The following is a 12,015-nucleotide window of genomic DNA, read 5'->3' as shown; positions in this document are numbered from 1 at the left end:
AAGTTCTCGATTCACATACTGCTGGAGTCTAGCTTGTAGGATTTTAAGCATAACTTTACTTGCATGTGAAATGAGTGCAATGGTGCAATAGTTTGAACATTCTTTGCCATTGCCTTTCTTTGGAATTGGAATCTAAACTGATCTTTTCCAAATCTGTGGCCACTGTTGAGTTTTAACTAGCAAAAAGAGCAAAAGAAATAGTGAATGCATGCATGCATACACAAAAATATATCAAATGTCCTAGTTGCTTAGCCAGCATGTAAGCATGACTAAAAGTGACCAATACAGAACAGGACAAAGCATATGATCCAGAGGATCAGCTTAGGTATACTATTTCCCAAAGATAAGAAAAATAAGACTACCTTCATCATGTACTATTATCTAGATATTATGGGATTTGTTGGAGCTAAATCTGCAGAGCTATAGTAGAACATTAAGCAGTTGGTCTTTTAGAATGTGTTTGCACTGTTAAATCATGACTTTTAGGTAGTATTTGCAGAGTAGACTAAGTCATGGTTTGTTTAGTTGTAATTGTTGACTTAGCTACAGTTGGTTGGGTACAGTAATTGTATCTGCTACAATTTTTAAACTAGGATGGCTTGATTCACATACTAAAACAATTACAAAAGGCTTTGTATGATATCTTAAGCAGATTTTATTTGAAAGATGGAGAGTTTTGGGTTAATATAACTAACATCCTATGTCAATCCTAGAGATCCTTATGAAAATTTAGAGGAAAAGACAGTTGCTTGGAAATGATATGAAATTGTATGTAAAAGGAGCCCATTCTCATGGTTTAGGGCAGGGGTAGGCAACCTTGGCTCTGTTATGACTCGTGGACTTCAACTCCACTGGTTCAGGAATTCTGGGAGTTGAAGTCCACACGTCATAAAAGAGCCACGGTTGCCTAACCCTGGTTTAAAGCTTCTGTTAAACTATGCAGAAAGCATCTAAGATATTGGAATTGTTCAAAATGTACTGTATTAAAAATCTGTGAGAATTGAAGAATTCAGCCTTTGCCAATTATCCTTGTAAATTATTCCCTCTCTTCCCAGGTAACTGAATTGTCATTTTTACAGCTGGACCCTCTGGGAGAAGAAGAGGTCTTGTGCAATTTTAATATGGATGGAGAATAGCAGATTATGGACACCGATTCTGTTTTCTTCTTGCTGATCTGGAAGGGTGTCCTGTCCTGTCCATTATCCATCCTGGAAATTGGTTCTCCTTGTTTTTAGAGCATTTGGGTGATGAAGCTACGAAATGCAAGCTATCGATCAGAAGATAATACTCTTCCAAGAAAAAACTGATTACCTATTTATAATCAGTGATGGTTGGAAAAGCAGTGTTATTTTTCTGGTTTATATATTTTTCTAATAAATGGCTTACTGATAGAAAATATGACTTGACTATATATGTTTCATATGCAGCAAATGTTTTCAATAAATTGGATAGCAGTTTTGTATCATAAATATCCAATTATTGTCTTCCACCCCCAAATCACTGGAAGTGAGGGAATGGGCCAGTAAAAATAGAACTGTTGAAAAGAAAGAAAGAAGCAAGAGACAACTTTTTCCCTTTCTTTTCCAGTTACTGTTTCCTTTTCTCTCTCAAGTTTTTACCTCAGCTTTCTCTCTAGTGCAGCTCCTACTCATCCTCATCTCATTCCACCCTATTGTATTCTTGTCAGAAGTAAGGAAAAATATCTGGGGGTGCTATGGTCAGTATGCTTGTGTTTGTAAGAGAGAGAGAGAGAGAGAGGTTTCTATATGTAAGAATAGTCAGTGGATATTGATTGAGATCAAAATATTATAAATGGGACCATACTATTTTACAGACAAGAAATTTAAATTGGTTATTAAATAAAATAATTATTTTTGTGCTGCATCCTCCCTTTTCTTCAAAAGTAGATTTTGGGAGGGTGTGTGTATCAATAACCATAGCAAATCACTCGCAAAATGATGTGATAATTTAATCACCCCAAAGCCTCCAGCAATCATTTACTGCTTTTCAGTTTAACTCTTCTTTGAAAAAGTCTTTTTATGGAAATCAGGCTTATGTCTCTGATTAAGATCAAGTTGTTCTGGATAGCATTTTAACTTATTTGGGATGATTTTTTTTGTTCTTTGTCACTTTTAATATTCTCAAGGTTTGTTTTTAGATTTACTATTGGTATTGTAAATTATCCCACTGATAGTACTCATCTAAGCCTCCAAGAATTGGGCTGCTATGATACAAATGCAATAAATAAATTAGGTGCAAAGGAAGAAAGCTAGATGTTGCACATGAAGTTTCTGTTTATAATTTATCTTCCCTTCTGAGAATGATTATGTAGTATTGCAGGCTAACTCTGTGCATAGTCTGGAGTTCAGTCCTGATGGGTTCAAGGTTGACTCAGCCTTCCATCCTTCTGAGGTTGGTAAAATGAGGACTAGATGGTTGGGGGCAATATGCTGACACTGTAAAGTCAGAATGCTGTATAGTACTGTGGAGCAGTATATAAGTCTAAGTGCTAATACCCTCCTTCCTCCATTAATCCCCCTTATTTCGAGCCTTAGATAATTTGTAGTGATGTCTTTTATTAGCTGTAGAATGCTGGCCAGGTCTTACAATCTGATTTTCCACTTGAAATATATGGTATTCTCCACTGTGGCTCCGACCCAAAAAAATTAATCACAAATATCTGAGTGATCTCATGAAATCAACTCATTATCTATAAAAGAGACCCTACCGATATTGCCATGGTTCTGGCAATTCTATGATGTCAGGAATCATGATAAAATGATGTCACAACAAATGGAGCCCTTGGAATGCAGTGGTCTTTACCACCAGCAGCCTCATTGTGCAACCTCCATTTGGAATGATGTGGATGTGGTTGCTTGGTAACTATATAGAGTCACTTCCAAGGCTGGATGCCATTTTCCAAGGCATCCTTTACTGGGTCACATGAGAAAGATGGGACAGGTTGCGGCCTCCGCTACCCTCCTTTTCTTCCTTGGAACTCTATTGATGCCTATTAGGCGGTTGGATGCAGCGATACAGCCGTGCCCAGCCTCATGCCATTGTACGTTAAAAATCCTCAACTGCAGCAGGACTATCAATTTTCCTAGTCTCGACCATGTGCCTGTTCCGGAGCCATTCAGTCATCCCTATGTTTTTGTCATGCTGTGAGTATTTAAAACTTGGGGGAAACTACCATACTCTTATAATTGAGAGGGGAAGGCCACTTTCAGAGAAGGAAATTTTTGTTACAAGTGAGAGGAAAACGGGGCACAATATTCTCAGGTACAATAAGCATAAAAGTGGAAAGTTGTGTATCCTGAAATGTATAGGGGTTATTCATAATGTTTGTTTTGGTAGGTGGTTCGGTGAAGTTAGCCATTGGTTTGTAAACTATATTTTAGGATTTGACTGTCGTAAAATCAGTTAAGCATTTTTATTTCATGTTTTGACTTGGGTTTTGTGCAATATGTGGACTAAATCATAGATATGCTTTAAATATTGCATAATGGGGATTGTATTTTATTTGGCCCTTCATGTTACGTGAAATCAATCAGAGAAGCTGGTAAGTATATATCTGGTTTATATACCATGCATTAGATGTGAATTGTCTGGTTTAATATGTATGGAGATTTTTAGACACAACGTCATGGCTGTCCCAAAAGTGTATTTTTCAAAAGGCAGCTGGACTTTCTTTTGGGGAGGGAGGTGTTGGGTTTTTTCCTTTGTTTTTTTCTGATTTAATAATTGTTTTGCTATCCCCTTCCCTTATCAGCTAGCCAAAAGTAATATCCAGAGGCCAGGATATATTTTTTTAGTTTGTATATCTTAAAGGTTACCTTACTCTAAATGGTGGTGTGACTTTGGGCCAGCCATTCTCTTTCAGCCCTAGGAAGAAAGTTATGGCAAACCACTTCCTAAATCCTGCCAAGAAAATTGCAGGTACTAGTACAGGCAGTCATTAATGACTTGAAGACATACAAAAACAGAAGAGGTAGCAACCAGCTTGATGTTTGTTTGTTTGTTACAAAGGGCAGTGGCAGTATTACAATTTGTTACATTACAGCCTCAATCTTCCCCATTTAACATGGGTTTTCTAACTGCAGGTATGGGAAATGTGATCAATAGCTCTGGAAGCCTAATAACTCTTTTAGTTCAAAATATCTGGAGAGGACCTAGTTCAAAAGTTAATCTGAAACTGAAGTAGATATTTATTCTGAACACTGCCCCCAGATGGGCATAAAATAGATCTTTGGATTCATTATTAACATACTCAAAGATTATATTTCAGATTAGGCAAAGAAGTTTATTAGAAAAGCCAAAGGCACTTTTTTTTTAAAAAAAAATTACAGCTTATCAAATAATAAAAAATAATTATCAAATTTCAAGAAATGTGTTCATCTATATTACTTAGAAACATCTGCATATATATTCATATAAAAATCATCAATGTAGACTCAGAAAGGAGTATCAATACATATTAGGTGACAAAATAATAAAACAGAACTTTATCTGTTTTTATTACATAAAAGAGCCAGTTTAATACAATGGCTATAGGTCTGGCCAAGAAATCATTAAACTCTGATTTCTAGCCAACTTTAGGCACAAAAGGCAACTGTCTTCCAATTCTATTGAATTCTATTCTATTCTATTCTATTGTATCTAGAAATTTGGAAATTCATGCGATGATAAAGAAAATGAAGCCATAGTTCCAATACATTTTGACCAAGCCTGCTGTATTTTCATAAGAATATAGCAAAACAACAAGCATAACTGTATAATATGGGTCTCAGAAAAGTTATTATGTTCCCAATTTTCAGTTTAGTTTAATGTTTGGTTTGTTTTTTAGCAGAAAGGTCAAGGCAGCTCTTTACCCCAATGTAAAGCCAGGTCAAGAAATAGCATAAGATCAGTTTCTTCCTAATATTTCATTTTAAGGTCTACTTATAGGCAACTTGTGACTTTCAGAGGTGACTGAACTGCAACTGTCACCATCATCCCTGTTGTTTGTAAGGGTTAGAGCTGCCAGATCACAAGTTCACCATAACAAGATGAGAATGTGTCTAAGGAGAAAAACATCTGAAGCCCCTTTTCTGCTTTTCTTTAAATACCTGTGGCTGTCCCTGAGAAGGTTCTGTAGTGGTTTGAGTTGTACCATTTCCTTTTCAGATGTATCTCCATTTAATGTGTAAGACTAATGTGTACAAATCAGAGATAGAACACGAAGCTTATTTCAAGACGTTCTTGGCTGGGAGTATCCATTTGAACTGTATTCTCCTATATTCATTTTTCCCTCCAGGGATTTTACTGGAAACACAATTTTTTCCATGAATAAACGGGTGTGGTGGGCCTATCCTTGGACTGAATACTTGTGAGTATACTCTCATGTTCATCCTATGTAACTAACATGGAAGGAATATGCATTTCTATCCCCTTTATTGTGACCTGGGCTTACGTCATCCTTAAGGTAGCTGGATGCAAAGGGGGAATGCTCCCTGTCCACTAGAGCCTTTGATGATTACTATGCATCACAAGTGTCTCACCACTGCAAATAAACTAGTGAAATGGACAGTATGGTGTCCACCTTCCACCACAATGAAAGGTTGCAATTTTGTCTATATGTTTTTCTAAATTTTCTTCCATCTCTCTAGGATTCTCAAGAACAATCACTTGCACAGACTGGATAATACGTCTCTAGATGGCTTGCTTTCACTCACACATCTGTAAGTTTCTAACCTTAGCAGTGTCTTACTTGCTATCTTCGAAAGGACTGTCCCACTTTTAAATTGAGTCAAACTCCTAATCAAGTTTCTAATAAGTAGGGCATACAATTTTAAAGCTTACTCTTTAGTCCTATGATTTCTCTGGGCTTGGGTCTTCCCTTTTGCAGAAGTGATTTCCTTCCTTGCATTTGAAGCTGCATTCCTGGCTCTCATTTGAAATGATTGCCTCATCTGCTTTCCTATTACTGAAATTGCTCAGTAGTGATAGGCTGGCATTCCTGGGTGAAGAAGCCAAAAGGCAGAAGTGTCCAGATGACCTCCCCAATGAGCACAGAGACAGGGAGGGAAATTAGATTTATTAAAATTATTATTTTTGTGCAGAGGGTGAATCAGTGTGTATGTAGGCATTGACCAAAGAAGACAGGATGAGAAAAGACGCTGAATTGACCAGCGAATGGCTGTTGGTTGGCTGAGAGTTCTGTGTTCAGTTCAATTAACTAATCAAACCAGGCCAACATTCATTAGCTCTTCTTTACAATTTCTATAATCTTACATGCCTATAATTATATTGAAAATAGTCAAAACAGTCCAAATCAGCCTTATGTTAACAGAATCAAGAAGGCTGACAGTTAAAAGGTTTGGTGTTCTAGAATTATTTTCATCCTTCTAGCAAAGTTAATTTGAACTGAATCAGCATCTGCCAGCACTGGACATACTTTTAAGGGCTGATTATTCAGTCAAGCTCTATTCTAGGAAATGTAACATTGTGAGAAAGTTTTGCAATAGCTACACTCTTTGTTGCAAAAACCACATAAGAATTTGTGGGAAATAACATTCCATTAGCATTAGCTTTTGGGGTTTGCGCCTTTCATAAGAACATTTTTCCCCCAGAAATGGAGTATGGGTGGGGGCCTTGAGGACTATACCCTGGTGAGAGCTTAAAATAAAATAAGATAACCTTTATTGTCATTTTTTACTGTGGGCACACTGGCCCACATTAAAAATGAAATTCTGTTGCCTGTTCTCAAAAGTGTACATATACATAACACACATATCAACATACTATATACACCATAAGTATATACCTACATCCTTACATATAAATACATATAAATATTAATCACTGTCCATCTTGAATACATAACGAAAAGAGGAAGCTTGAGAGTTCATAAAGTTAATACTGTATGGAACAAAACTATGACTTATTCTGGATGTTCTGCTTCGGATACAACAAAGCCTCCTCCCAGAAGGAAACAAGGAAAACAGATTGTGAAGAGAATGTGTAGTGTCCCAGACAATCTTACGGACCCTGCTCAAGCAACACTTATATGCTGTGTCCTGAATAGAAGGGAGGGAACTGCCAATAATCTTTTCTGCCATCCTCACCACTCTTCAATGCCTTCCTGTCTGAAGCAGTGATACTTCCAGACCAGACTGCAAGGAAAAATGACAGGATGCTCTCGACCGTCCCGCTATAAAAAGTGGTAAGGATAGGGGAAGATTTTCTCATGCAACACAGAAAATCCAGGTGCTACTGTGCCCGCTTCACCAGTGTCTCACTGTTGAGCAACCAAGCCAGCCTATTCGTTAGCTGCACACCCAGAAATTTAATGCTCGTAACCATCTCCACAGGTAAATCATTAATATACAGAAGAGTATGGCTGTGCCTGCCTTTTCTGAAATCTATAATGATCTCTTTAGTTTTTCCAGCATTTAAACTAGGCTATTTTATACCAGTTCACCTGACTCTACTTCCTTGCAGTAAGCTCTCTCATTGTCATCTTGAATAAGGCCCACTACTGTTGTATCATCTTCATATTTCACAATATGGTTGGTGGCAAACCTGACACAACAGTCATGGGTCCACATGCTGAACAGCAGCGGAATTAGGACGCAGCCCTGAGGAGAACCTGTGCTCAAGAAAATGGTGTTAGAAATATTAGTCCCAACTCGCACATACTGGGGCCTGTAAATAAGAAAATCAAGAATCCAGTTGCACAAAGGAATATTAAAGCCTAAAAGACCCAGTTTGTCTACTAGATGCTGAGGAATGATTTCATTAAATGCTGAACTGAAGTCGACAAACAGCATTCATACATGAGTATTTCTTTTAAGCTCAGATAGAGAACAGAAGAAATAACATCCTCTGTAGAGCAATTTGGTCAGTAAGCAAACTGAAGCGAGTCAAATGCTGGCAGGAGACTAGATACAATAATGTCCTTTATCAGCCTCTCAAAACATTTCATAATGATGGTTGTAAATGCAACTAAATAGTAATCATTGAGATCTGTAACTGTAAACTTTTTTGGCACTGGCAAAATAATGGCTATCTTAAAATATAATGGAGCCACTGCTGCAATGAGAGATTGAAAATATCTGTAAGAAAGCAAGCCAGCTCATCTGCACATTCCCTAAGAACACATCCAGGGATATTATCTGAGCCTGCTGCTTTCCAGATGTTAACTTTCTGCAATGTTCTCTGGATAGAGGTAACATCAAAGCTAAGAACTTGCTCGTCAGGATAAGGCACAACTTTTCTTGCACAGGTGCTATTTGATGCCTCAAATCTTCCAAAAACTGTGTTTAGTTCGTTTAAGAAGTCTGTTACCCTTGCATCTTCATGGAGCTACCTTATAATCTCTGATGGTTTGTATTCCTTACTACATGCTGTCATGGTTCTGATAGATGAAACCCATCAAAAGAACTCCAAGGCAAAATTCTTCCTCAAAGAACATTTTATTTGGGGAAACAAAGTATCGGCACTACATAGTTGAACCCAAAAACTAAATTCCCTTCCCCCAGATACAAAGTAACAAAGTGTAATTCCCACCCCCAATAAGCTGTCATAAATCACATTCTCCAATTAGCCTAAAACGTGGGCTTTCTCCCCAGCTCCTCAGCCCGCCAAAACATTATCAGCTTGTTCTTGGGTTCCCACAAAGCAGAGTTATTGTTATGCTAGCTGAATTGAGTTTTCATCCCAACCCCCCTTACTAAACCTAATTTCTAAATATCAGAAAAGGCATGTTGAAGAAGAAGAGAAAATGGCTGCATTTCATCAGTTGTCAAAGCAGGAACATCCAATGTTAGCAGCATTGACACATGCGCCTGGTGTTTGTAGAGTCCTGAAAAAAGTTCTGAATTTTCTGATAATGGGCTTGCTTTGCTCCTTTTATGGCACTTTTCAAATTAACTCTGGCTGTTCTAAGTGGCAGCATACCGCCAGATTTAAAAGCCACATTCCGTGCTTTCAAGCATCTTATGGACCTCATAAGTCAGCCATGGTTTTTCATTAGCTTAAACGGATAGTAGCTATCTTACCTTGTTTGTGACAGTGCCTGGAAGGGGAAGGCAGCCATTTCATCTACTTCACATCATGAAGGGATCTGAGGATACTAGAGCAGCCAAAATAGACTTGTGTCCAAAGATCTCATGGTCTTCTTAAGATTTTGCTACTCTGCTTCCAGGGATTTCATCAAAGGCTAAAGGAACCTTTAGTTAGGAAATCTTGGATATAGATATGTTGCTTGAATTTAACAGTGGTTTAAGGATAACAAAAGCTTTGACTGCCTAATTCATTGCATGTTGGGAGTTGGAGGGGGTAGCAGTTTGCCCTAGTTTTGGTGGGTGGCTGTTATTTTACCTTCTGTTCTTTATAAGAGCAGGGAATGTGGAAGTGCAGTGGGTGATTAGATGATTGGATGGAAAAGTCATGTGGTTTGTGTCCAAAGACACCCAATGCCTATCAAAAGCCTCCTAGTACCAATCACAAGGGGCAAGGGCCAGGAAGGGGGGGATCTTGGGGGCAGGTAGAAATGTGATGGGCAGTGAGAGAGGGTTGGAGGTAGAGAGTGGGCTGTCCACAGAAAATACAGCCTCAATGTACTGTATTAGTTCTGTGTCCTGACTCCCTGTGCTCATCCCCAATTTCCTTAAGTGGTTTTGGACTCTGGCTGGTGCTTTTGAATAACAGGTTGGTTTCTTTTTTTTTTTAAACAAGTTTTATTAATTTTCCAGTTTTACAAAAATCCAAGTTTTAAGAAAGCAGTGTGGTGATTGGGTAATCAATAGTCCAATAACAATATATTTCGTACATATCTCAGGTTGCATCATCAAAAATTCCCTGTTTACTTAAATAGATTCTTACTTTATTTCACAAATATATTTTATTTCTCATCCTAGTACCTCATCACTTACTAATAAAGTATTGTAAATCTAAGTCCTAAATATTAAATCAGTTAATATCTATTAAAATCTCCTTAGTCCATTAAGTAAGATTTTAGGCTCTTCCATTACAAGACAAAAAATCCCATTTTTTAAATCTGACTCTAGCTTTCTTTTTGTGCCAAGCAGGCTTCCATACCAGTGCCTTTAAATCCTTGAGTGAATCTCCCTTCATTCCCACACATGTTATTTGAATCAAGGGAGACCATCCTGTTTTCCTTGTTACCTTCTGGGAGGAGGCTTCGTGGTATCCATAGCAGAATATCCAGATTCAGCCATAGTTTCATCCCATACAGCATTAACCTTGTGAACTCTCAAGCTTCCTCCTTCCGTTATATATTCAAAATGGACAGTATTTAATATTTATTTGCTACGTATATGTAGGGATGTGGGTCTGTACATATGTTGTTCATAGTATGTTTAGGTGTGTGTCATGTATGTGTTTCACTTTGAGAGCGGGCAACTAAATTTCATTTTTGATGTGTGCCGTTGTGCCCACAGTATAAAAAATGACAATAAAGATTATCTTATTTTATCATTTTTTCAAAGGAACTGGCCCCTTTATAATCATTGGATTGTTGGCCTAATGGTTCAAATCTCCATGTTTGGTTTAGTATATTTGTCGTCAGTTCAGTCTGGTCTTCTTCTTCCGGTTTCATCTGGCTTAAGTAAGAAGTCATGTCTAATGTTGTGATTGTTGTTTGGTTGGCTAGGTTGTCTAGGTTCTCAATATGCTGTACTTGTTATCTTCAGCATCCTCCATCTTAGTGTTGCTTTCTTCAGTTTCTGTTGCTTTTTGAATTGTAGATTTTTTTAGTTGAAATCAAGGTTTGATTATCAAAGTTCTCAGTAGATTGTAATTGGTGCTCTTCTATTGCTTTTTGGATTATAGATTCAACAGTTAAGATCTGGGCTTCATTTTGTAAATTTAGGGTGACACCTTTGTCTTTCAATCTGGAATTCATTAGCTCAGTAGCTTCAGGGATTTTTTCAAGTATAAATTTATAGTTAAGTTGTGGGTAGTGTTCCTCCATTTCTATAGTGTGTTTACAGATAGGTTGATTTCTAATAAAGCCCTAACCCTAATTTTAGATTTGATCCTCAGGCAGCCACCTTGCTATGCATTATGGAGACCTGGCTGAGCATGAAGAAGTATGGCACCAAAGCTATGTTAGCAGAATTGTGATGTTTTGAGTTGAGAATGGGTCCTGTCTTTTGATAGCTGGGTACGAGACCTTACTTGTGGGATTAGGGATTAGATGCGATTGCTGGTACCAACCTCCCTCCATATAGAAATTTCTCCCTACTACTTGACGTCTTATGCAGATTGGCAGTGGAGTTCCCCAATCTTATAGTTCTGGGGGGACGTCATCCTATTTATTTGCTTAGGCAACAAAGTTGTATGCCACCACAATTATAACATTCTTGGTGACCGACAAGATACAAAAATACAATAAAGGGTAAAAAAAACAGTAAATAAAATGAAAACAAATATATGCCATCAGTCCTCAAAAGCCCTGCAGAAATGTGCTTATTTTCAACCTTTCCTTAAAGGCAGCAATGTGGGAGACAGACAATCTGTAAAGTTTTAGGGCAGCCTTCTTCAAGCTGATGCCCTCCAGACAGGTTGTTTATACACCACCTTTATTACTTTTTATTAATAACTCAAGGCAGCAAATTCACAATATGCTCCTTCCTCCTTCTATTTTCTCTACTACAACAACCCTGTGAGGTGGGCTGAGAGAGAGAGACTTGTTCCAGCCAGCTTTCATGCCTAAGGTGGAATATAACTCACAGTCTCCTGGCTTCTAGCATTGTGCCTAGACCAAACTGGCTGTATGTGGGGCTATAATTCCCTGTACTGAATATTCTGCTTGCTGCCATGACTAATACTGCTGCTATAAGCTATAAAGGAGTGGATGAAAAAACAATGATACAAGGAGGTTTGGTGTGTGTGAAGTACTATGCCTATCTCATCAATGCACCATATATTGGTTTGTTAAACTTTATTAAAGCTACCGTGTTTCCCCCAAAATAAGACTCACCCAGAAAATAAGCCTTAGCCTGATTT

At 37.9% G+C, this 12,015-nt stretch overlaps 1 protein-coding gene across 3 annotated transcripts in view; it reads left to right on the top strand.

Annotated features, from left to right (window-relative positions):
• The window catches only part of LOC120312813 (leucine-rich repeat-containing protein 37B-like), an 89,665-nt gene that overhangs the window by 11,086 nt on the left and 66,564 nt on the right, over window positions 1-12,015 (top strand). For 2 of the 3 annotated variants that reach the window (XM_039354018.1, XM_039354019.1), the window contains exons 2-4: window positions 1,056-3,164; window positions 5,297-5,368; window positions 5,649-5,720. In XM_039354018.1, the coding sequence (XP_039209952.1) occupies window positions 2,944-3,164; window positions 5,297-5,368; window positions 5,649-5,720 (365 nt within the window). In that variant the 5' untranslated portion in view covers window positions 1,056-2,943. The remainder of the gene's footprint in view (window positions 1-1,055; window positions 3,165-5,296; window positions 5,369-5,648; window positions 5,721-12,015) is intronic. The other variant, XM_039354017.1, reaches the window with a different exon arrangement.

This window comes from Crotalus tigris, unplaced genomic scaffold (assembly GCF_016545835.1).
Source record: "Crotalus tigris isolate CLP2741 ecotype Arizona unplaced genomic scaffold, ASM1654583v1 scf7180000018544.1747854, whole genome shotgun sequence".
NCBI classification, from domain to species: Eukaryota; Metazoa; Chordata; class Lepidosauria; order Squamata; family Viperidae; genus Crotalus; species Crotalus tigris.
The sequence above is the reverse complement of the archived record's forward strand: the minus strand, read 5'-3'. Positions and strand labels throughout refer to the sequence as shown.